The sequence below is a fragment of the Macrobrachium rosenbergii genome, chromosome 58 (genome assembly GCF_040412425.1).
Source record: "Macrobrachium rosenbergii isolate ZJJX-2024 chromosome 58, ASM4041242v1, whole genome shotgun sequence".
Classification (NCBI taxonomy): domain Eukaryota; kingdom Metazoa; phylum Arthropoda; class Malacostraca; order Decapoda; family Palaemonidae; genus Macrobrachium; species Macrobrachium rosenbergii.
In genome coordinates this window covers 21,394,374-21,419,438 of record NC_089798.1, presented here as the reverse complement: position 1 = coordinate 21,419,438, position 25,065 = coordinate 21,394,374, and the positions used below count along the sequence as shown (strand labels likewise).

The following is a 25,065-nucleotide window of genomic DNA, read 5'->3' as shown; positions in this document are numbered from 1 at the left end:
TCCATTAAGGTTGGTTGATGTGTGTGCTGCTCCACCCTCTAGTGCAGCGTTTCTCAACTGTTGTGTCAAGGCGCAGTAGTGTGCCGTGAAAGGTTCCCAGGTGCACCCCAAGTTTTTTTGTAATGAAAGATTAATTTATGAATTTTTTTTTATAGTAAAACACCTGTCTTTGTAAAAGGAATCATACACCAAGTATGTGGCTCTAATATCACGAGTTAAGCCTTTGTCTTTTGATATTTTAAATTGGATGCTGATTTCCTTAATCTGTAAGAAGAAATGCATAATCCTTTCCCTTTTCGTATCCTCAAGGGATTTAAATTAGTCATTATTGGCCTCTCTCCTGTGGATGGTTGTTCCAAGATTTTATCTCAATGTTAGAATTAACATTGTGATTAAATCTTCTTTACTAATGGTAAATTAAGCTAAAAGAGGCAACCTAGAAGGTAATATTCTTCTTAAGCCAACAAGTCAAAATGGGTTTATGATTAGTGGTGGTGACCTGCTCTCTGTATTCTACTTAAGTACAAGGACATCTGCAATGGTGACCATTCAATCAGTGGACACCCAAACGCTGCTAAACCACTTTCATCTCGTTCAGGAAGCTTCATGAACTGGGTGAATTATTATAATATTAAAAACAAAAATTCTGTACCCATAAAGTGGATAGATTTTCAAGCAGGAAGTGCATAAGTGATGAACTTTATTCAAATGGTGAAGTTAGTTCAAGTGCAATAAAGTGTCCAGCCTAGAAAAAGATTATGCTTAAGGGGAGTGCACGCTTACATAGAAATAATGCCCCGATTTTTATGAAATTTTTATATGTTATACATATATATAAGGTGATGTTCCAGAAAAAAAATTTGAGAGTGATCGGATGATTATTTTGGATTTTATTAAAAAAATAAGAAAAAAATAAAAAAAAAAATGATTCACCTCTTCATTTTTAGAGCCATTGCAATGCAGCTTCATACACAGAAAGTATATCATAGTATGAAAAAAATAATGGGAAGAGTTTTTTACTCTTCCTTTTTTGGGGGTGGGGGCAAGGGGGGATTTTCCCCCCCAAATTTGTATAATTTGATTATCATGGGTTCCTCGTCAACCTAAGAAAAAACCTAGCCCCAAACAAATATTTGTCTTTCTTTCCTCTTTCCAATGGTATATTTAACTTTAAAATTGGCCTAAAAAGAAAGATGCACAGTAGTTCTTGTTTGAAGTGCAAAAAAGTGAGAACTGAGAAAAACGACTGTAAAGATCAACAAGTGTTTTTTTTTTTGGCACTCGTGGAAAAACTTATCTTAGAGCATTATTTTGGTTGATTTCTGGCTCCAGGTCACCCCCCCTCTATAAAAAGGGGTATTATTCGCTCTAGGCAAGGGTATCATCAAGTACCACCTGACTCATTGTTGCCTGGTTTGGAACTAAGAAACTAAAAGTTTAGTAGCTACCAGGCTGATACTCTTGACTCATTTTCAGTCTTTTTTTCACTTGTTTGGTCTTTTTGGTCTTTGGAGTCTGATTTTCAAGCCTTTTTGTCTCTCGAATGAAGAACTTCCTCTATACTTCACTTGTACCAAACAGATGTGTTAGTAAGTTGTGTTCAATTTCCTCAATATTTATCTCACTCAGTTGATGGTGGTGAGATTTTCCATTGCAAATTCGCTTTGCTGGGGCACTAACCGTAAACCTACACGATTGGCACTTCATTAAAATATCAGTATCCCATCTGTTGGCAGAGACTTCGACCTTAACTTTACCTCTGCAATTTCTTACCTTGCATCTAATACCCGATCTAACTGAGATCTAGATATAATGAACTTGTCATCATATACTCCCTTTTCATCATCCTGTATTCATTTTATCGACTGTGAGCATATTTTTGAAGGTGAAAGTATATAGATTGTATTTAGAGTTACTGGGTGCAAAAAAAAAAAAAAAAAAATGGCAACTTACTCGCTCAGCACCCTGTCTCACAGTTCCAGTGTCTCTTAGACCACACATTCACCAAGGAACAAGCCATTGTTGTTTGCCAGACATAGGAGATAAGGTGATATAAAAATCAAAATAATTAATAAATTAGGCGAATAAAGGAAAAAATGACAATATTCATTAGGAGCCAAACATCAGCCTTACCTCATCGTCTGGGGGGCGGAGGCCCAAAACCCCATCAATTTTAATATTTCTAAAAAAATGCTTTGGTCACGTGATAACGAAGGTGTTGCTCATGTCTTATGGCCATTTAACCATTTTTTTTTTTTTATTTCAAAAATATTCATAAAAAATCGAAGAGTGCACTCCCCTTAATAAAAAATACAATAAAAGTTATTTAAGTCATGGTTTCACCTGGACTGGAGATGAAAATCAGCCTCTTTCACTGTTTGGTTTGTGGATGCAGAATGTCAAATGAGTCGATGCTTCCTAGTAAGTGAAGTGAACATTTCCAAATGTCAGATTGCAGTCTCCAAGGAAAAGAAATGTTATTTTAAAAGATTACTTGAGCAACAAACAAAGCAAGCAATTGTCAACAGTAGAGCAACATTATCTGAAAAAGCTCAAATTGCTTCTCATGAAGTATTGGAAATAATTGCCTTAAAAATGAAACTCATACTACTGTATTGCTGAATCCATTATTTTACTTACATGCAAAAAGATGGCTAAGACTATGGTAGGAGATGATGCAAAAAAAAGAAGCAAGCAAAACTCCACTATCAAATGATACTGTTCACAGGTGTATTTTAGAAATGTCTAATAATATTGAGGAAAATCTGTGTAGTGACAAGCTTCAGAATTCATTCTTTACAATTCAAGTTGATAAATCAGTGGACATAGCCAACAAAGTGCAACTATAGACGTTTATTCGCTTTATTGATGGAGTTGAAATAGTAAGTCAGTTTCTTTGTTGCAAAGAATTGACTACTACTAAAGATGAAGACATTTTTCATGTTTTGAATAACTGTTTTGATAAGTGGAATTTTTTCCTGGAACTGGTGTGTTTTTGTTCAAGTTATAGTAGTGGTAAATTTTATTGATATTAGACCAGTAAAAGCTTTTATATTTGATCTACTACAAGAAAGTATGGATTCACAACACGAGCACTTACTTTTGCTTACAGAAGTGAGGTGATGATCAAGAGGTGAGGTACTCTGTCGTTTACTTGAACTTTAACAAGAGCTACTTCAGTATGCCAGTGATGCAACACCTGTAGATATAATCAGATTTTCACATGAGAAATGAAGCTGTCCTCAGCCTCAATCGGTAAATGCACCGGATCTGTGAATGGTCAGTGGAGTATGGGGCTGAACTCCAGTAAAATGGGAACTATTGATAAGCAGATCTCTACAGATTTTCCACCCCATCCTCCCCTGCAGGTGGATGGAACTTTGCTGAATGAGTCTGAAGCTTTAACTAATCTAGTGTGACTCTTTACTCACATCTTACTTTTGAGAAACATCTAATGAAAGTTTCAGCAAATGCCACACGAAAGTTAGGTATTGTTCATTCAGGCTGTTTAGAAATGTTTCCTTTGGGTAGAAAAGGATATGTAAAAGATTTAATCCCTCTAATAGTGGGTCATTTAACAACTATGGAAAGTAATATGAGTTATTTTCTATCCATAAACAGTGAGCAGTATGATTGGATTTGCAGCCCTTTTTTTTTTGATGTTTCAGTTGATGATGTTGGCTTATCATTAACAGAAGGTGAAGAAGAGCTGGACACCTTATCTGCTGATTGTGGCTTACAAATCAAACATAAAGAAATACCCAACATAAAGAAATACCCATTCATCAATTTTGGATTTCCATTAAAGAAGAATGTCCTTGAATAGCTTGGAAAGCATTGAATATTTTATTGCAATTATCCACATCATACCTCTGTGAATTAGGATTTCCAGCACTTACCAGCATTATATGTAAAAATAGATCAGATATTAGATGCATTGATGAGGAAATGAGAGTATGCTTATCACGTATAAGGCCTAATATTAAAAAATTTGCCAAAGCACATGAATCGCAGTGGACCCCTGCCTATTCACGGTTCCGGATTCATGGTTTCACCTATCTCTGTATTTTTCATAGAGAAATATTCACAAATTACTGTATTTTCATGTCATTTTGGTGACTGCACTTTTTGTGATAAAACTATTAAAATATTCAGGTATAAGCATTTTTAGAGGGGTTTTAATATTCACAGATTTGAGTATTGTAATGTCATAAAATTAAATGCTTATTTCATGAACTTCTTTATTATTTGACTATTTTTCAGTTTTATGGACAATTTGATTTTATTGAAATTCAAAGTGCACCCCAGAGTTTTAATTACTCTACAAGTGTGCCCTGAAGTAAAAAAGGTTGAGAAACACTGGTCTAGTGACTCAACTAGTGATCAGAATGCAGTGTGTTGCTTACTCTTGGCACAATTTAACAGACTAATACTGCCATTAACTCTGCTTTTCCATGAGGACTAGTGAATGCAAGCCTCAGTTTAGTGAGATTTGTGAAGCTGCTATCAGGCAGAACCCCAGTATTATGAGTGAAGCCTCATCTTACTTTTTCAAGAAAGAACATTTAGAATCCGGTTGCCGTAGGTAATAGGGATTTTTTCTTGATACTTCATGTGCCAAATTTTTCCCAAGGCTGCAGCAGTAGATAGCATTCCCATGTTGGATGTGGATGGAGGATCATCTACTGTCAGTGCTTTGATGAAGCCCTCTCAACCATTGATAATCTTTGCTACATCTTGTAAGAAATGCCTTGCTGCCTCAACTTCAGGAGATTCCATGGTGGAGGTGGATTGTAAATTTTCGCAATGGTCTTTAGAGATGGCTAACATCATCCCATCATTGAGGAAGACAAAAATTTGTGAAGACTGAAGAGAGATCTGAATTTTACCAGTAAGGATGAGTACCCCTTCATTCAGCATGATGAAGTAACCTTTGATGAAGCTTTGTCATTGATTGATTAAGCTTGTAGTTTTGATAGAGAACAATTTTCTTTCAGGGTTGCTCCAGAAGCAGAACCTAAGTCAAAAAGGTTGGTCTGAGACTGCTTCCTTTGGCTTTAAGCTCCCAACAGCCAATACTGTAGGAGCTTTTTTGGGCAATTCAAAAAAAAAGATAAATAGAGAAGGGTATCAAATCAGGCTACAGTAAGCCAACAAAAGCCCCACAAACTTTTTTCCCTTTCCAATCCTTGATCTGGAAGGTTAAGGATACTCCTATTTATTCCCTGTAACAACCCCCCCCCCCAATGTTTTGAGGCCTGGGCTCAAGATCCTTCTTCCTACCTGAGGCCATCGGTGACACTAGCCAGCAGAGGCAAATTTGATGAGAGATTTTTGAGAGAAAATCTGGTTATTGCTAACTGGCAGGGTTGGGTCCTTGGACCTACTAGTAAGTTAGTGGAATTTGCTAGCAAGAATCTTGATGATTTGTGTAAAGTGAGGACACTGGTTTTCTTCACTAGGGAGAACTAAGTTATTGAATATGCACACCACCATGAATGCTCTAGTAAGTTAAATCTTAAAGAAAATAGAAATAGTCCTTATAAGCATGTCAACCTTCTAACAGCACCAAATTTCAAGAGTAGCACACAATGGATCAGCATAATCTCCACTGGAGTTACTTTAAGGAGATCACTGAGTGGCTGGATGTTTCTGCAACTTGGAGTGATGATGTGTTTGAGCAGCTCAGAACCCTCAAGTTTTATCAATTTTCAAGCTAACTGTCCCTGCAGGGAATTTTACTAGTCTTCATTTTTGGTCATGTTTTCCATCTCACCAGTTGTATAGGTCACTTGAGACCCCGGCCAGATCTCATCAGTCTACCTAGTAGTCCAGTGACCTTTTTTGGTGACAGCAGGTTCCTCTTAGTAGAACAGGAAAAGGAGAACTGGGCCAAAGTCTATCTCTGGTGATGGTATGTCTTCAGAACTTCTGTCCTGAATGGGAACAGATCTGTGGGTGGTGCAAACCTTGAGAGAAGGCTGCCAAGCACCTATTTAGAGAAAACCTTCGCCTCCATACTCCAGTACGAGAAATTCAAGATACCCAAAACTACTGTAGAGAAGATACTGGGAATCCAGGAAGACTCTGCTGCTGTCAGTTTGTGAATCCAAAGCCTTTAGCAGTTGAAAGCCCATCAATGATTTTAGTTCCTTGAACAATATTCTATAATTGATACGTTCAGGAGACAATGATGCTAAGTGCATCGGGTCATTCAGGAGGTTTACTTCTTAGTAGCCATATACTTTGGATGCATGTTTTCAAATCTCTATGAACAGTTCTGTGGGGTATATCATTAGTTCATTGGGCAAGGTGACATCTACAGTTTCAGGACCTCTTGCTTTAGGCTAGGCAGCCCCTCAGTTGTTTACCCGAGTACTTGCTTCATTTGTTATTTTGACCTACAGGCTTATCGAGGAGAAGGATGAATGGCTATTGATGGTCTTATCTCTGCAAGAACTTCACAATCACGTGAAGATTTTCTTCAGTCTGTACCACTAATTGGGTCTGATTGTCAGGTTGGAGAAATCAGTGTAGAACATCCTAGAGATTGTATTTAGGTGTGGAATTGGATACTTCATTCTATATGGTTCAGTCAAGGCTATACAGAGTACAGAGATACCTGGCAGTGTTGCAGGAGTTCCTGTGCTTGCAAGCACCTTCAGCAAAGCCATGGATAATGGTCGTAGACCACTTGTGTTCTTTAGAAAAATTAGACACATCTCAGCAGTTGCAGGTTACACTCTGTGCAGTGGCTGCTGAAAGAAAAATGATCCCCTCAGTTAGACACCACACAGTTTGTTTCCAGTCTTCACCAAGTGTACTTAGACCTTAATTGGTGCCTTTAAAACTTCCCAACTGGGTACCTTTAACCCCTGCACCTCAGACCTCTTATTCTTGGATACCTCAAGAAAGGGATGGAATAGTTATCTCACATTCTTAGAAGCATCAAGTCTTTTGATCAAAGGAGGAAAGGATGCACCAAATCCATCACTTAGGAGCTTAAAGCTCTCTTCCTTGCCCTCAAGTTGTTTTGAAAGGCAAGGATATCAGAATGAACAGTATTACCATAATTTTTTGGTGGATTTAGTAGTTCCCACATGATACTCTTTACTTTCATAATTTTTATTTCCTTACTCTTCATATACTTTAGTTGCTAGCTTCTTGTCAGATCTCTATTAAGATTGTTTTTAAAGCTATTGGCTGTTGGTTAATTCAGATTATTTCACATACAAATTTGCCTCCTTATATCCAAAGTTGAGGTCCAATATCATACAAGAAAATATCTCATTTTATATAAATGACTTACCCAGGAATTACATAGCTATTAGCTTTCCACATACGGCAGCCTAAATTAAAATTTCACGGGTGGCGCTTCGATTGCTCAGTGTAGGTGCACAACAGTGCCCCATAACAACAATACTAGGAACAACGTAGCTAACCACCTCATTCTGCTTTATGCTGTACTCAACTAAACATTGAGTGCTTACAGCGGCTTATTCTTATTTTCCAGTTATCACCGGATTTCGGTAGTATTACACAACCTCCGGAACACGTATTTCATAGCCTTCGAGCAGAGATCTTTCAGGATGAGGCTTATCTTTTTTTATTACCTGATTCAGATTCATCAACAAGCCGGCTGCTTGCAAGTTGCCGGTAATAGTTTGGTCTTAGAAGTAATTCTCGAATGTTACACCATTCCTTTAGGTGAAAACTTTTACATTTATGTTTTGCTTACCGGGCTTAGGCTACGTGAAGTCATCAGTAAATAATTGTCTTAAAAGCAATTCTTGAATGTTGTGCCATTCCATTAGGCCAAAAACTTTTGCATTCATGATTTGTTTACTGGGCATAGGCTGCACCCAGCCACTGGTAAGTGATTGCCTGAGAAGTAGTTCTTGGATGTTACATCATTCCATTAGGCCAAACTTTTGCTTTTAGGATTTGCTTACCGGCCGTAGGCTATTCGCAAGCTGCCGGTAGATAATTATCTAAATTCTTGAATGTTATGCCATTCCTTGAGGCCAAACATTTTCGAATAATTTTTTGTTTATGGGACCTAGGCATCTTGCAAGCCTCTTGTGAGTTATTGTAAAGTAATTCTTAAATGTTACGCCATTACATTAGGCCAAAACGTTTACATTATAATTTATTTTGTGTACTGGGCCTGGGCTACTCATCACACTTTCCTTTGCAGAGAACTGAAAAGTTTAGGGGCTGGAACTCAGTAGAGCCTTAGGAGGAAACGTTCTCGACAGCCAAGTATTGGCTACCGGTTCTTGCTTTGGCAGTGCTTTGGAACATTACAGAGAAGGTTTGGATGACCCCGGCATACGGAGGTTTTTTTCCTGGTATCACACAATCGTGAACGTTCCACATCTTTAACTCCTAGCCTCCAGCGCTGGCCACTTGCATCCACTAGTGGTGGGCGTAATCGGTTAGTGGATTCGATCACTAATTAGGGAATAAAAAAATCAGTGGAACGCCCACCACTAGCCTCCACCCGCCTCCTTCCTCCTGTCACTGTGTGCATGGGAGAGACCATCACCTCCCACCTGCCTCGTGCTGCCTCGCGCCTCCTGGGCCCAGCTCGGAGCACACGGCACCCGGTGCCAGCTCATGTCCACCTGGCTCCAATTCTCTCCTGCTACCCTCCTGTATTATCCACTTGCTCCTGCGCCTAACTCCCTCACTTCCTTCCCATGCCTTTGTCAGCCTTATTATTCAATTATCATGAATTTAACCATTGTAACAGTGAAGTGTTGTGCAGTGAAGGAGGTGGCTACTTGTCCCCTGATGCTCCTTGACGAAGGTCTCTGTCCTGCCCCCCTGCACTGGGGAGAAGACATACCAGAGGTCCAAGGTAGGTAGGGGGTTTATATACGGGTAGTCGCCCCCTCAGTAGAGCCTGTTGCTAGTCCCAGGTATCGACAGACAGCCACTGAAAAACCATCTTACTGGATGTGTAGTGGAGGAGGTGGCTATCTGGCCCCTAGGAGCTTGTAGACCTAAAGTCACTGTCCTGCTCCCCCACACTGGGGAGAAGATATATTGGCCGTCCAAGAGAGTCTGAGGGGGTTGCCTGATAGTTGCCCCCTCAGTCGAACCTGTAGTCTATTCCCAGGTGTTGGTAGACAGCCACTGAAAAGGCATCTTGATGGAGGTGCAATATGAGGCAGCCACTGGAAAGGCATCTTGATGGAGGTGTAGTGTTAGTCAGCCACTGGAAAGGCTTCTTGACGGAGATGTCCGAAGAGACGGGATAAGGAAGTGTCCTTACTCTTGGAAACAACTGTACTCTTCTTTCTAATAGCCAATGGGCTCCTCAAGTTGACGCTTAATCAGGGCTAAAGTAGAGTCTTCCTGAGGCGATGAAGAAGGAATAAGCGCTGAGCACCAGGAAGTTTATTCTTAGTGGTTGGCTGCGGAAGTCTGAAGTGGCGAAGTAGGCACCAAGCGAGCCGAAGAGAGCACTAAGCAGGAGACGGAGCTTACTCGAAGCATCTTGTCGTATGGAGACCAAAATCAGGCGCTCACAGATCCTCTTTACCTCTTCCTCAGAACACAACCATCGTTGCAGAGTCCTCTGTTTTGGTTTTCCGCCTCAACTCTTGGAATTTTCAAGCTTTTTTTCCATCTGCCAAGAGAGTTTTCAGACAGTCTGCATGTTTCTTTAGCTTTGAAACGTAATGGATGTGCCTCTGGGGACTTCATCATCCACCATCGTGAATCAAGATTACGCATCACATGAGAGTCTTACTTTTTCATCCAGTTCCGAGGTTTCCGGCGCAGACAAGCACTGTAACGTGTTTTTGTTTCATCATGCAATTACAGTTCTCTGTTTCCTGTCAAGAGGTAGGGAGGCTAGCTTCATCTCTCAGCCTTCCTACATTTTTACTGTGATTCCCTGTCACTCATTCAGTCCAACTTCACGCCTGGATTCAACTTCCAGTCTCCTGGCACCAACCAGGTAGCACCGGGCGCCAATCCCCGAACACCTGCCCCTTCTCCAGAGAACATGACACCATTGGTGCTTGGCTGCCACCGCTGAGTGCCTAACATCCACTCACGGGCTAATTTTTTCTTTTTCAGAGGATTGTGTTTAACCTACAGAGTTGGTCACAGCTTGGTTATGGATTAGGCCTCTGTTTTTTGTTGTGCCTAGATCTTGGTGGATTATGGACTTTGCAGCCTTTTTTTTAAGTTTCCCGGATAAAGTTCTGTTCCACTTACAGCTGTACAGGCTGTACGAGGTACTGTCAGTCCACACGAGCCACAGAGGCGACAGCGAGTCCGCACTTTGTCTGCAGTTCGTGCCATGATCCTCCAACAACAAAAGAACTTCTTCGGTTGGCAAATCAATCAAGTATTCTGGCCTCACAAATTTTTCAGGGCTCTAAAGGTCTGGCAGTCGTATCGAGCCGTCAGAAGAGTGTCCTTCCTTCGGAGTGGGCCTTTGATCCCCTGGTCTCTCGGGATCTGTGGACTCATTGGGGCAAGACGACTTGGGGCCTGTCTGTTACTGCAAGGACCCTTCGCCTCCTCCATTGGATTCTCCGGTCCCAAACCCTCTAGTACGGCCAACAGTCGCCATATACAGACTGATCCTTCTTGGTTCTCCTCTCCTTATACATTCTTTTGGTTCAGGGAAGCCCTAAATAAGTTTCAGGCTCATTGTAACGTTACAAGGACCCTCCTAGCCCCATTCTGTCCTACGTAGAATGACAATCTGCAACGGTTGTTGGTGAACCCTTCAGGTTCCGTTCCCAACCATTTCTCTTCTGTCAACCTTGCTCAAGAGATACCACCAAAGGTGGTCCGCTCTTACCTGGACAGGCTTCGGGTGATCCGGAGGCTTGTCAGTTGAAAAGGTTTTGAGACGTGTCGCAAAGATTTTGGCATGCAAACATCAATCTTTTAGCTGCATCTACCAGACTAAGGAGTCGATTTTCCATAACTATTTCCTCAGACACTTCGTCTCCCCCTTTTGAGACATCTGTGACCCAATGGCAGTTTACCTCTTTTCTGAGGAGGTCTAGATTCTCTAGTGCTCCTCCATTTTGGAGTATAGAGCTATGCTTAACTCAGGTTTAAGTGCAGGGACTTAGATTTATTCCTAATCTCCCTCCCTCCTGAAGTCTTTTACCCATCCAAGCAAGGAATAAATTAACTCGGATTGTTTGTTACCCTTGGGTATTTTAGACAAGTTCAAGGTCCCATCCAGGACCTGGATCAGTTCTTTCTCCTTTTAGATCACTACGGACTCCCTTGACTTCTAGGAGCACCCAACATCTCATAATCTAACTCACCTGACACCCAGCTCCTCTGGCGCCAGCCACAGCCTGGCACCAACTCATACTCCGAGTGTCCATCAGCTCCTAAACCTCTAGCTCACCTGGCACCCAGCTCCTCTGGTTCCAGCTTATGCTCCAAGTGTCCACCAGCTCCCGAACTCCTAGCTTACCTGTCGCCCAGCTCCTCTGGTGCCAACTCATGCTCTGAGTGTCTGCCAGCTTCCGACCCCCTAGCTCGCCTGGCTTCCAACTAATCTGGCTCCAGCTCTTGCTACAAGCAAGCACCCAGTAGCACTCCCCAGCTTGGAAGTAGCATAGGGAGCTCTGTATCCAGTTGGAGTTTTTCAGGAATTCCCTGAGCTGAACCAGAAATCAGAGGACCATCCATAACTTAGGGAGTTATGGCAAGAACCTGTCTCTTCTTCTGCCCAAACGTGTTGTCCTCTATCTTATGGGGGCTTCATTTTGAGATGCTCAGTTTTTTCTTTAATGCATTTTGCTTACTTTGAAGGGAAGCTAAGAACGCCAGAACAGTCTCTACCTCCTTAGTTTTCAGACACTATATGCTCTTGACATCCATTCTACTATCAACCTACTGGAAGTGTAAGCGATCTTTGTTTCTCACTATTTTTATGAAAGCCTAAACAGTTTTAAAATTTTCCAATACCTCAAGACCATTTTTAGTGATTGGCATGGCATCACGGAAAGAAGCACAGGATATTCTCCTACTCTCTCTTCACCTTTTCAGTAAGGTGCTGAGTTTGGAGAGCCAGGGGGTACAACGTACCTGGAGCACCCACCACTCTCAGTGGATGGGTTATGGTCTTATTTCAATGTAGGTGTCAGTGTTTTCTGGTTGTTTTTATTTTGGTGCCGCGCCCGGGGCAAGGGCGGGCACCTATCATGCTTTGGTAGCCCTTAGCTCTACCGCCACACCACTACCAGTAAGATTAGCACCAACCAGAGGCAGTAACCTACATGACCTAATGTTATGGAGTAGAATATGTCCATGATCCCACCTATCAATTTGGAATCAGCTACTGTATACAGGCAGTCCCTGGTTATCGGCGATCCGGTTTTACGGTGCTTGTGTAACGACGACGATAACCGAATTTTCGACATCAATTCCTGGTTATCGGCGCTGGTCTCCAGTTGTTGAAGTCATTCCTAGTACAGGTAATCCCCGGATAATGGCGGGCTCGGTTAATGGCGATCCGGTTTTATGGTGCTTGTCTAGCGACGAAAATCGTCAATTTTCGACACCGAAAATCGCAGATTTCTGCTTATCAGCGCTGATAATTGGATATTGGCGCCAATACATACCTAACAGAGGCACCAATAACCGAAAATCGGCACTTTTCGGCGCCAATAAGCCCGAAAATCGCCAAAAAAGCGCCAGAAATCGCCGATTTTCGGTTAGTGGCGATTTTCGGTTATCATCACACCCCCAGAATGGAACCCCTGCCGATAACCGAGGACTGCCTGTATTGCCGTTAGGGTGCGGTACTGTGCACCTACAGTGAGCAATCAAAGCGCTACCTGCGAAATTTGAATTTAGGAAAACTAATATATAGCTATGTAATTACTGGGTAAGTATATATAAAACTTTATTTTATTGTAAAAAAGTAATTTTCAACTCATGCATAATGTCTTGCATGTAAGACTTTCTTCAGATATTTTTCATCATATTCTTGATACATTGTTATTCCTATTTCTTTCATCAGAAATGCATGTATGAAAGGTGGTATTGTATTGTTAAACAGTCATATCACTGGAAGTTCATAGCTGTAGGAGTGGGGAATTTGGTGTGTTAGTGATGGTGGCAGTAGTTATTGTGGTGGTTGTGACTTGTTGATGAAAGAATAACCTGAGCAAAGATTGCTTAATGTTTTCTTCTATTTTCTCCCCTTTTTCAAAGCTGCTGCTCCCATTTCAATCTCTGCTTTTTTTCACTGCATACTTAGTAAATTGTTTATGTAAAGTATGGTACATAATTACACAACAACTAACAAGAACATTCCTTAGTGATGGAATAAGTTAAGTATACCATAGTTTTACCAGACCACTGAGCTGATTAACAGCTCTCCTAGGGCTGGCCCGAAGGATTAGACTTATTTTACGTGGCTAATAACCAATTGGTTATGATGGAAGGGGGAAGTATGATGGCAGTCATCACAACATCACCTCACCTAGTTCCTCTGTTGGTTGGAAAGTTTAGTAGGAGAGAGAGAATGGAAATAAAAAAAAATTCTTCAAGAATTATTTTTTATACATTTTTTGATATCATAAAAGAAAGTCAATTGTGATCCAAGTTCATAAAGAACACACACACATGATGGTGGCTGTGAAATGGTTATCGTAAAAACATTCCTTCTTTTCTTATTTCACAAATGATGTCAAGGTGAAAGAAACAAGATCTTTAAAATGAGTACCAAAAGTTGAGAGGCACTCACATCACTGATGACTGCAGTGAGAGTTAGGTATGAAAAACATTCATAACTTTGTTATTTTATAAAGAATTTTCTGGAAAAAAACACCACAAAAGTGGAGGCCAAGCAGTTTGCTGGCACAAAAACCCTAAAAAATGCGGCTTTCACAAAATTTCTGAACAGTCACAGCTGCACCTTCCTTTAGGCTTAGAACATAAAAAATGGAACATCTGGGGTACAAATTCTGCCCAAAAGTGAAAGAGGCTTTGAATAGTAAGTAACACTTTCATATAAGTAACTTACCAAGTAATTACATAGCCGTAGTTTCTAACTCATGTGGCAGACTTTGTTTTAAAAATCGTGGTAGCACTTCAGTTGTTTTGTGTAGGTGACTGGCCCGCCCACTATTGGGGAACATTGGGAATGACTTGGCAGAAGAGCTCAATTTGTTTCTGCTGGCTCTCAACTAAACACTGGGTTGTTAGCAGCAGCTTTTTTCATGTTTTTTGGTTGTATTTACTGGATTTTGGTGATATTAGTGATTTATTTTGAATAGCCTTCAAGCTTTGATCAGCTTATTAGCTTTTAGGAACAGGATTCTAGTTTTTTACTTGTTAGATGTCTGATTCTAGTTCCTCTAGTTTTCGCTACTGCAGCGAAGGTTGTAAAACCAGATTGACTAGATCTTACTATGATTCACATAGAGTTTGCAGTAATTGTAGAGGGCAGGAGTGTAGTAGGGAGAAAACTTGTGCTGAATGTAATGACTGGGACGAGAAAAAGTAGAAAGTACTTTGATCTCATGTAGACAAGTTAGAAAGGGATAGGAAGAAGAAAGCAGCCTCTAGAGCCGAGAGACGAATGTCACTTAGCCTAGAAACCACTCCTTTAACCTAGTTTAGAAGCCAGTCCTGTTATTCCTTCTACTCATATTCCTGCTTTTTCTCCTGCTATTCATCCACCTACTCTTGTGCCTGGCTCCCTTGCTTCAAGTTCCAACCCTAATACAGCAAACCCCCCAGTATTCGTGGGGGGATGCATACACCCCCCCCGCGCGCGAATAGATAAAATCCGTGAATACTTAGAACCCTTATAAAAACATTTAGAACTGCCTATTTTGATAGTTCAAACCCACAGTAAAAAAACTAAAAATGCTTATATGGGTATTATCCTACTCACGATGGGGTTAGGTTCCAAAAAACCCATTGTTTGTTGGAAAAAACATATCTCAAATGTAGCCTAGTCTACACTGGGTATTCGGTACCATGTATACATATATGGTAGCCTGGCCTACACTATAAAGTATACTCTATACATACACAGTATAATGATTATTAATATCAGGTAATTCTGGAGGTTCATTCATGCAGAGTGACTTATGATAATTCAATACAAAGAGAAATTGAATAACAAACAAGAATTAGCTTAGCCTACACTATGGTATATCGTATATGGTAGCCTAGCCTACATTATACTGTACTCTATATTCACATAATATCGTATTATACAAGCATCAGCATAACTAATATGCATCTTTTCCATGGATCTTTTAAAATGTTATGCTTTAAATCACTGTATCCAATAATATTTTATATATTCTTACATTGCTTTTGTATTATAAATTGCGATCATAGCGATCAGTATTTTGGATTGGAAATCGATTACGTGGAAAGTTTATTTCGCCTTATGTAACTCAGTTCAGAGCGCTTTTCTTACTTCTAGTCAGCGTTAATGAATCTCTAGATACTTTATTTATATGGGGCAAGTTATTTTTCGTTATACAGTGTTTTTAAGTCGAAATATAATTTAAATATCTCGTTGTGAAGTTAATTTAGTATTTTTTTCGTTAATAGATGACGTTGGGCTTTTGGTGGCATGTTTTTTTTTCTGTAAAAAAAAAAAATCAAGATTCCGTTCACTATTTTCACTTAATTTCATTATAATACAGGCAGTCCCCGGTTTACAACGGGAGTTCTGTTCTTACGCCGCTTCGTAAACCAAAAAATCTTCAAAAATCATGAAAAGTCCAAAGAAAACCATACTTTTAACGCTTTTGGTGCATTGAAAACGATGTAAACTGCAAAAACGATTAAACTGCATTTTTATTGAGTTTTATCATCAAAAATCCTCCAAATTTTGATTATTCTACCATTTTGGAGCCATATTTCTTCCGTCGGATTGGCGTCGTAACCCTGGAACATGCGTCATAAACTGGGAAATAATTTCTGATGAATATATTTGAAAAGCGTTGAAACCTCGGAATGTCGTAAGCCAGACCCATCGTAAAACGGGGACTGCCTGTATGAGCTTTACATATTTATCGTTTATCGGCGTAAAAATAGAAGTAATATGTGTTCTTTCATGCCCAGTATTTTTTATTAAAATACTTTCTCTCCAATTTTAATTATGGTCGAGTTTTATCCATGTTGCTGATGCACAATAACTTATACTGTAAACCTCCCCTATTCGGGGGGGATGCGTACCCCCCATGAATAGCTAAAATCTGCGAAACTTAAAACCCCTCTAAAAACACTTAGAACTGCCTATTTTGATAGTTTAAACACAAAAAAAAACTCTAAAAATGCTTATACCTGAGTATTTTAGTGCAATAGTTTTATCACAAAAAGTGCATTTAGTTATAAAAATTATATGAAAATACAGTAATTGGTGAATATTTCTCATTGAAAAATACTGCGAATGGGTAAATATTCCGCAAATAATGGGTAGATACATTCCACAGAGAAATCTGCGAATACGTGAGTCCTCGAATAGTGAGACCGCGAATACGAGGATTTTACTGTAGTCGTTAGCAACTTGAACATTGTTTTCTCAGCTTCAGCTACAACATGTAGCTTAAATTTAGCAGTATGTTTCCCTGCTAATTTTTTATCCTTACCAAATAAGGGTATACTGTAATGTGAAAATATATCGGTCCTATTCTACTTAACGTCATTTGTACTATAACTATGGTATTTGTGTACTACTGTACAATGGTTGAAATACAAGCAAAACGGCTGTTGTTATGTGATTCGGCTATAAACAAAACAACATTTTATTGTTCAGTTGTGTCTGGTTGTACACATTTACACGAGTATAACGTTACTAGCAATACTTTTTTCATTCTCATTTACTTTTTTAACTAGAAGATGGGATAAAGAGATGGAGGAAAAGAAGCTGGTCTGTTGTAATTTGGTCTCTCTTGCTGCCCGATTGTACGCTGCTACCTGCACCCGCAGGAAATTTAAAAATATTTTATAAAGATATTGTGGTGTCGGTATTAATTGCTTACCCCATTGCAAAATCAAATTATCATAGGGTGAACTATTGTAACTCGAGCACTACCTGAGTATTTTAATAGTTTTATCACAAAAAGTGCATTTAGTCATGAAAATGAGATGAAATTACAGTAATTAGTGAATATTTCTCTATGAAAAATACCGTGAATGGGCAGATTTTCAGCCAATAATGTGTATATATGTTCCATAGAGAAATCCGCGAATCATGAGACCACGAATACGGGGGTTTACTGCATATGTTCCATAGAGAAATCCGTGAATCGTGAGACCGTGAATACGGGGGCGTTTACTGTACCATTGCCAATCTCGAAGCTAGGTTTGACAAGAAAGTTAACCTCGTAGGTAATACAGTGGTGGAGTTACGAGCATCACTGCAAGTGTTAATGAACAAAATGTATGCAGAAAAAGTGACAAGTGACAGTGTTATGCAAGTGGAGGAGGTGGCTACTTGTCCCAGCAGTTCTCCTCGACGAAGGTCACTTGTCCTGCTGCTGTGGGTCCCGTTGCTAGGTAACCAATTGCTTCTTAGCCATGTAAAATAAATCTAATCCTTCGGGCCAGCCCGAACATGGGAGAAGACATACCAGAAGTCCAAGGGGGGCCGGTGGGCTTTGTCCATGGGTAGTTGCCTCCTCAGCCGAGCCTGTTGCACAATCCCAGGTATTGACAGGGCCACTGGAAAGGTGTCCAGTTGGATGTTCATCAGTTATCGTCTAGTTCCGACAATTCCGGCGCAGACAGGAACCGCCATAAATGCTTTCTAGATTTGTCACGTCCACTGAAGAGGCATGCAGATGATGTTGGTCTCCGTTCTCCGCTTCCTGTTAAGTGGTATGAGAAGGCTAGTCTCAGCCCACAGCCTTCCTGCAGTCACATATTGGCGCCAATATTTATACCTAACAGAGGCACCGATAACTGAAAAGCGCTGATATTTGGTTATTAGCGATTTTTGCTTATTGTCTCTAGATCAAGACGAGCCATCATTACCTCCCATCAAAAAACAGTTTGCTGAGATAATTAGCTTACTGAAGAAAGCTCCCTCCGTTTACAAGACTGCTCATGATACAACCCTGTCTCTGGTCTCCTCAGGAGAAGAGGAGTTTGATCAAGAACCTGTTCCTCCTTAGGCCTATGCAGTTGTTCTTCAGTATCTGTTGGTGAACTTTCCTGCCTTTTTCGTCCCAGCTGCCTCATCTTTTTTGATGAGGAGTCATCCAGACAACAGAACTAGGCTCCCCAAGATGGTGCTTTCTTTGTCTTCCAAGAAGGCGCTTAAAGAAATTGAGGATTGACTTTCTGCTAAGAGGGAGCAAGACGAAGTGTCCGCCTTCCCTCCCTCGCGCTTAGTCCGCAGGAGATATCTGTCCTACGTCACCGGGGAAGCTCCTTCTTTGGAAGTCGCTGCCTTCTATCAAGGGAACTTCTCCGGCCTCATCGATTCTTCCCTACCTTCTGCATTTCCGTTGGTGAAGATAATGTTTTCGTCGGCGGAACTAGACCACCTGTTAAGAACTTCCTCAAGGTGTTCGAAGTTTTTAGTTTCTTGGACTGGACAGTTGGAGCACTGACCAAGAAGATTGAAGACTTCAAGGACTTAGTGGGAGACATTGCCTTAGACTGGCTATGAGTCCTGTCCTGCACAGACAAGGCCATTAGGAATGGCTCTCTTGAGTTTACTGCTCTTTTCGCTTTTGATGTTTTAAAGAAAGAAAACTTCGGTGCTCCTTTACCACTAAAGGAGTCTCTCAGACCCAGAAATCGGCCCTTTTGTTTCCGCCATTGGATCCACAATACCTCGTCCTTCAGGACACTGTGAGAGAAATTGCTTCAGACCTCCAAAAGAAGTCTACCCAGGATTTACTGTCTTCCAAACGCCCCAAGGATTCGTCTGCGTTGGCACTGGGAGTGTTCCTTGGAGCAAGTAAGTGGCATTCAGGGGTCCAGTTGGGTTCCCTAAAGTGCAGTGAAGGTGAAGGATATGCTGGTGGGTTGCACTTAAGGTGCGGATCTGTGATAACACGGCCCCAGTCGCTAATGCAACAGACTTGGATCGGCACTCAAAGGTGCGGTGAGATCACGGATAAAGTTAGGCGATAAGTTACATACACACGACAATCACTCGTTTGCTGAGTGCAGAAGCGAGGTTTGAAGAACAGTTGGTTATTCAAGAGATTGGTTCTGGTTTGCTCCAGAGAACAGTAGATTTGTTCAAAAAGAGTGGGTTTGTTTTGTTCCAAAGAATGGTAATTTGTGCAAGAGAATGGTTCTAGTTTATGGTTCTTGTTCAAGAGAATTGAGTACAATTAAACGTGAGTGTAAGGTAAATGTGAGGTAAGCATAAATGGGTTTGCAAGAGTATCATGGAGTTTGAGGGCAGGTGAACTTTTAGTATTTAATTATCTTACCTTCTTGAATGTTATGCTTTTCCACAAAGCAAGTTGTAAAGCAATAGGTTGTAAACAGTAACAATGTTCATAGATACAATTGTTTAGACTGGCAATATTCTTATTTAAAAGTTATGTCTTATTCTTTAGATAGTAGATTCGTATTACAGAACTGCCATGCCGTGTAAGCTTTACCAGTAATACTATAAAGTAATTACAGTTACTTAAGGGAATAACATCCATTGGACCGGAAAGTTAAAATGACTGTATAACGTATAATGTATAACGTTATACGTTGATCATGGGCATGTATGAATATTTTCCGTCAAGGTCATAGGATGGCTGAAGGCCGTGACAGACTGACAGCTGACAGGAAGAGATGTACGAGCTTATGCAAAAGTTACTGACACTCAAACACAAAATGTTAATTCTCTGTGACTAGGATTTCAGTACGTAAAACTTTGTAAACAATTGGAAAATAATTCCCTAACTTTGATATCACTTGTAAAACAGTAACGTGCATTTAATGGAATTACAGTTTGACAGCGTTGTCAACAAATGACAGCGACACTGAAATGGCCGACTAGCTGTTGACAGCTGAAGGCCACTGCAAGTGTGGTGATAAACAAGTGAATTTAAGATGGCTGCCGATCACGTGACAATGTTTACATCCACAAGAGGAGAAAGTGTTGGCGGATTGTGTGGGAAGCTCAGCTGAGTATCGAGCGAGTGGTCACACACATGAACACACATGTTCTCGGTAATTTATGATACAAAAATGAAATCCATATACTGTATTTTTTCTGATGGAATAATTCAGGCATATGCATAGAAGTTAAATTACACTGGGAATTATGAATTCTTACACGACTTATGATAGGAAATCTTTTAAGCAAAGCTAAGGTGAACAGCGACTGTGTGTGTGTGTGTGTCGATCTTAGGCTGAGGGCGAACATTGGTAGTGCACAAAGGCACGATGCTTTTTACTACCACCAACCATGTTACTATGGTAATGGGGTAGTTGCCAGATATCACTCCTAATTACATAAACCAGCACAATTTCACTACGAATAGAGAGAACTGTGCACTTTCTCTTGATCTGTCACGTCACTAATTCACTTCATAGCTAAGTCCTAATTAGTTAAGCCATGCTCTCTGCTAACAAATCTTAGCAACATTCTCTGACTTCTAACCAACTGTCAACACTCTACTTAGCAGAATGAATGACTGAGTTGGGTACAAACATACTTGGAACCCTATCTGTTTTACTTGTGCATGCAAGATTTAATTTTGGATAAGATTTACAAGTTCCTAGTCACAACTTTATGGACAGCATGTGAAAATAGATACTTATGCTGTAAACCTCTGTCCACTATGTGCCCTTATAATTAAAAAAGATTTACTTTACTGCTTCATGTCAATCTTGCAAATCCCAGTCTTAGCACAGCTAAGGATGATTGCTATTCTACTGGAATGTTGCACAAGCAGGATGCAAAATGCAAGATCTCTGGTATAGGCCGCCAACTGTTATATGTGTTGATTTATCTATTACTCTTACCTTGTTGTCGCTGCACCTAACTGAAGATCAACATGTATATGACAAAAATAATTATTGTAAGTGAAATTTCAATTTGAGAAAGGACTCAGTAGAGAAATTCTGATCTTAATTAATTACATGCATTTACATTTAATCAGAAGAGTAAATTACACAGAGCCATACACACTGACTCTTGGCACTTATGGTGTAAACTAACACAAGAATTCAATAACTTGAGTGCCAAAACAATGATGCAATCAATAATTAAATCGTTTGAAGGCTGGATTGTTTTGTGTGGACATAATGGAGCAGATGGAGGGTACATTGGTAATTACTGCCTTTCTGTAAACTATGGGAAAGGGCACATTAACACTTGATAAATTAGAACAAAATCTAACTGCACAAAGGGAGATTGCCGAAGACTCAATGAGGATGATGTCAGTTTATGATCAGGCAATTTACTGATTAACACTGATGATTTACATTAACAATGAATCAACAGGTCTTAGTACATTGAAAAGAGAGAAACGGAAATAAGAATAAGAACAAAAGAAGGAACTGAAGAACCTTCTAACCAGACTTTACCTTAACTGCTGATTGGAGATTGCTTGATTCAACACCAATAGAGCCTCTATCAATTGGACTTCTAATTGTACACTCAAGAGGCTTTGGATAAGGAGGTTCCCAGTCGGAACAAAGGGCTTTTGGAGGAGTCACATGTGGCATGCTCCCTCTATAGTGTTCTGTCTGCGTCACTATCGCTTGACCCCTGTCCTGGCCTTTTTTGCCCTCCTCAAAATGCCGGCTTTCAGTGCCTCGGGCATGTCAGGTGAGAGAGTTCACTGGTGTGCAGATACCATTAGGCATCGGTTTGAGTGCATCTGAGGGATAAGGCATTATCTGAAATAGAAGATCTTCGGACAACAGATTATAAAGGTAAATTTAGAATGGCACTTTAGTGAGGTGTAGGAGGAGTATAATGGAAGGGTACTTTGGATCCTGACAAATCTGTTGTCCAGTTCAAACTTGAAAAACAAGGATTAGCAGAAGGCTTGACTCCTTGGGCTTAGACTGTAACTCTTCAAAAGGAAACATGGGCAAAGTGAGAAGTATGAATAAATATTACTAGCAATATTAAAAGGGTTATTCTAACAATATATATTCTAAGGCTGAGTGTACACAACATAAGTTTTTTCCAATTTTTTATGGTTAATTTGGAAACTACATGCCAGGGACTTCAGATTTTTTGTAGGTTGCCAAAGGGAACGTAACGTATCTGTGTGGTATGTATATATAAAAGTAGGACTCCCTACATTTATGTAAAACAGTGCCACCTCCCTATAAAAACATCTTTGGAGAATACAGTACATACCTATGAAAGAGGAGATAGAACATTGAAGAGTATCAACCAGTATCCTCAATAAGGGAAACGGATAGGTGTCAAGCTCAAATACCTACTTGCTTGGTTTTTAATGAATATGATTTTTGAAGTGTTATAAAGTTGGATTCCAGTGTTTGTTTTTTTAACTTGAATTTGTATTTTCAGCTGCCCCTTTTTTCGAAACGAGCTAGGTGGTGAAGGAGAACGTGTGGTAAGCCTAAGCAGAGATTGGGGCTGTGGTTCTCAGCCTGGTTGCTCTGTAAATCCCCTAGTTTTGTATAGGCCTGTAACAGCATCAACCATAGGTCTACTGGAGCCTCCAGTTGGACAGTCTCATTGGAGATCAACACTGTGTCCTTACATCAGATGTCCTCTGACAATAGAAGCTGTGGACCAAGGAGCAAGTTACTATCGTAATTACTTTGTTGCACACGGTACGTAGTTGAAAGCTCATGTTTTGGAAGAATTACAAGGTTATTAATGTAACTAAATGCCCAGTAAACATATTTGCACACAACAGCTTAAAACATGTTCTTTCATTGATTTCTACAACAGCTCAAGGCTTATTAAATGAGCTTTTTAATTTTATTATAGCAGTTTTCTTTAGATATAGAATAATGATAGATATAAGATATTTGTTTATACTTAGAGCCAAATTGCTTTGCTTGGTTATATATGTTGTTAAAATAATGTAAAATGTCCTTCTTTCAGAACATCAGAACTGGTTTGGTGTTGATGATGCCATGGGTCCGGTGGCTATTAGCATTAGGAAAGAAAAACTTGAAGATGTCACAGACAGTGCTCATAGTTTACCAACATATCAGTATCGTATTATCATTAGAACTGCTGAGGTAATATGATTATGAATGAGATGTGTGTACAGATGTTGTTAGTGTATTTTGAATCTCATGACTGTGTTTTTTATTTAAAAATATATTGTTGACAATCTGAAGAAATGAGTTTGAGTTTTTATTTTCAGCTGTATAGTTGTCAAGGAACTGTGCTGGAGGAAAGTCTTGGTAGACCAGGTGGAGAAAAGGGAAGAGGATCCGGATCACGTGAATTGTTGGAATATGCTTGCCCTCAGCTCTCTGTAGGATCATTACGTTTAGGTCAAGCAACTCCACAAACAGAAGAAGCGCTCTTAAGATTAGATGATTTAGGTGTTCACAACAAATTTAAGGTACAGTATATTTGTTCTACTGTGGAATTCCAGGAAATGCTACCATACTCACTTTTAGGTCATGTACAGTACAGGCTTCCCCTACAACCTGAAAGTGGAGCATTCTTATGAGATCTTCTTTTTAAGTCAGAATAAAAACCACATGGGAATTATTTTTGAGAGTTCTTAAGCCCAAAACTAAGGTACAAGATAATTCATAAAACCTAGAGTACAGTATCACTGACATTAGTAAATGTGGAGTGATTATGGTATGCACACCGCTGATGTAAAACACTAAATTCTCAGGGAACCAGACACTTCTTCTTTTAGAAGCCATTGATGTTTAAAAGAAAAATATTGAAATAAAAGTTAATTTAAGAAACAAGTGATACTACACAAACAATTTGGTATAAATTTAGCGTGTTATTTTTAGTTAAAATTATAGTTGTCAGTTTGTGGTGAAACATAAATTTCATTATAATGACTTACCAAAACACTGTAAAAGCTTTTATCTCTTTAAAATCGACACTTCCGAGATATAAATTTTCAAACTTTGTTTGGAACGCTGATACAATTGGCGGGAGACCCAATCCCACCGGATGCCGGTAGGGGTAGCGTGGCAGGAGACATACCCATAAACCCAGGTCAGTTTCATTCTCGGGCGTATTGGGAACGCATCTCGCGCGGCCGCCTGCCTCAAACTGTATGGGTTCCTTTGTCTTCTTGCACTTAGTTGTGGCGTCTCTCCTTGGTGAAGTACTCAATTGCCTGTTTATTTATCTAGCTAGCCTAGCTCTGGAAATTCGTAGCTATGTCAGATTCAAGCTTCTCGGGATCCAGAGTTTGCGCAGGGAATTTGTGCTCCGCCAAACTAGTTAAACTTAAATACGATCGCCATTCTTTGTGTACAGCATGTAGGGGTCAAGAGTGTTCCCAGGAGAACACATGCAGTGAATGTATGGAGTCAGGAGTTTTGGCAAACATACAGTTCCCATCAGATAAAGCTGGTTAGGGATAGGGATAGGAAAGCCTTTGCGTAAGGAAGCTAGGCTATCATCTTCTTCGGTGGTGGCATTGGCGTCACCTCCTCTACCGGCTGTTCCTACCTCCTCTCCTACCCCTCCTCTACCGCTGCTCTCTTTCCCCTCTCATATTCCCCCTCTTCTTCACCAGCTTCCCAGTATGTTTTCCCTAAAGCCAAGCCCAGCCTCGAGGCTGATAAATCAGAATTCGTTCTTTTCAAAAATCAAATGGAAGTGCAAATGAACGGTTTCATGGAGTCGGTCTTAAGTTTAGTGCGTTCGCACCGTAGTCCGGCGTTAGCGTCGGTGATGACGTCAGTGTTGGTGTTGGTGATAACAATGTGGTTGTTCGCGATCGCGTTTTCAGGCGAAGTCTGCTCGTTTTTCTGAATCTTTTGAGCAAAGGCAACTGTCCCTTTCGCCTTCTGAGGCTAGAAGACAGTCCGGCGCTGGCAAAAAGGTCAGAAATTATTGCCCACGAGCAGGCTCGTCCTCTAAGGCACAGGAAAGCCTTAGTCCTGGTGGCGGAAGTAGTAAGCTTGACTCTCCTTCGAGCGTCG

At 40.3% G+C, this 25,065-nt stretch overlaps 1 protein-coding gene across 5 annotated transcripts in view; it reads left to right on the top strand.

The window, feature by feature from the left end:
- LOC136837308 (signal-induced proliferation-associated 1-like protein 1) overlaps positions 1 to 25,065 on the top strand; it is a 338,251-nt gene that overhangs the window by 70,530 nt on the left and 242,656 nt on the right. For all 5 annotated transcript variants that reach the window (XM_067102054.1, XM_067102052.1, XM_067102051.1 and 2 more), the window contains exons 3-5: positions 22,487 to 22,755; positions 23,033 to 23,172; positions 23,301 to 23,504. In XM_067102054.1, coding sequence (XP_066958155.1) covers positions 22,487 to 22,755; positions 23,033 to 23,172; positions 23,301 to 23,504 — 613 coding nt within the window. The remainder of the gene's footprint in view (positions 1 to 22,486; positions 22,756 to 23,032; positions 23,173 to 23,300; positions 23,505 to 25,065) is intronic.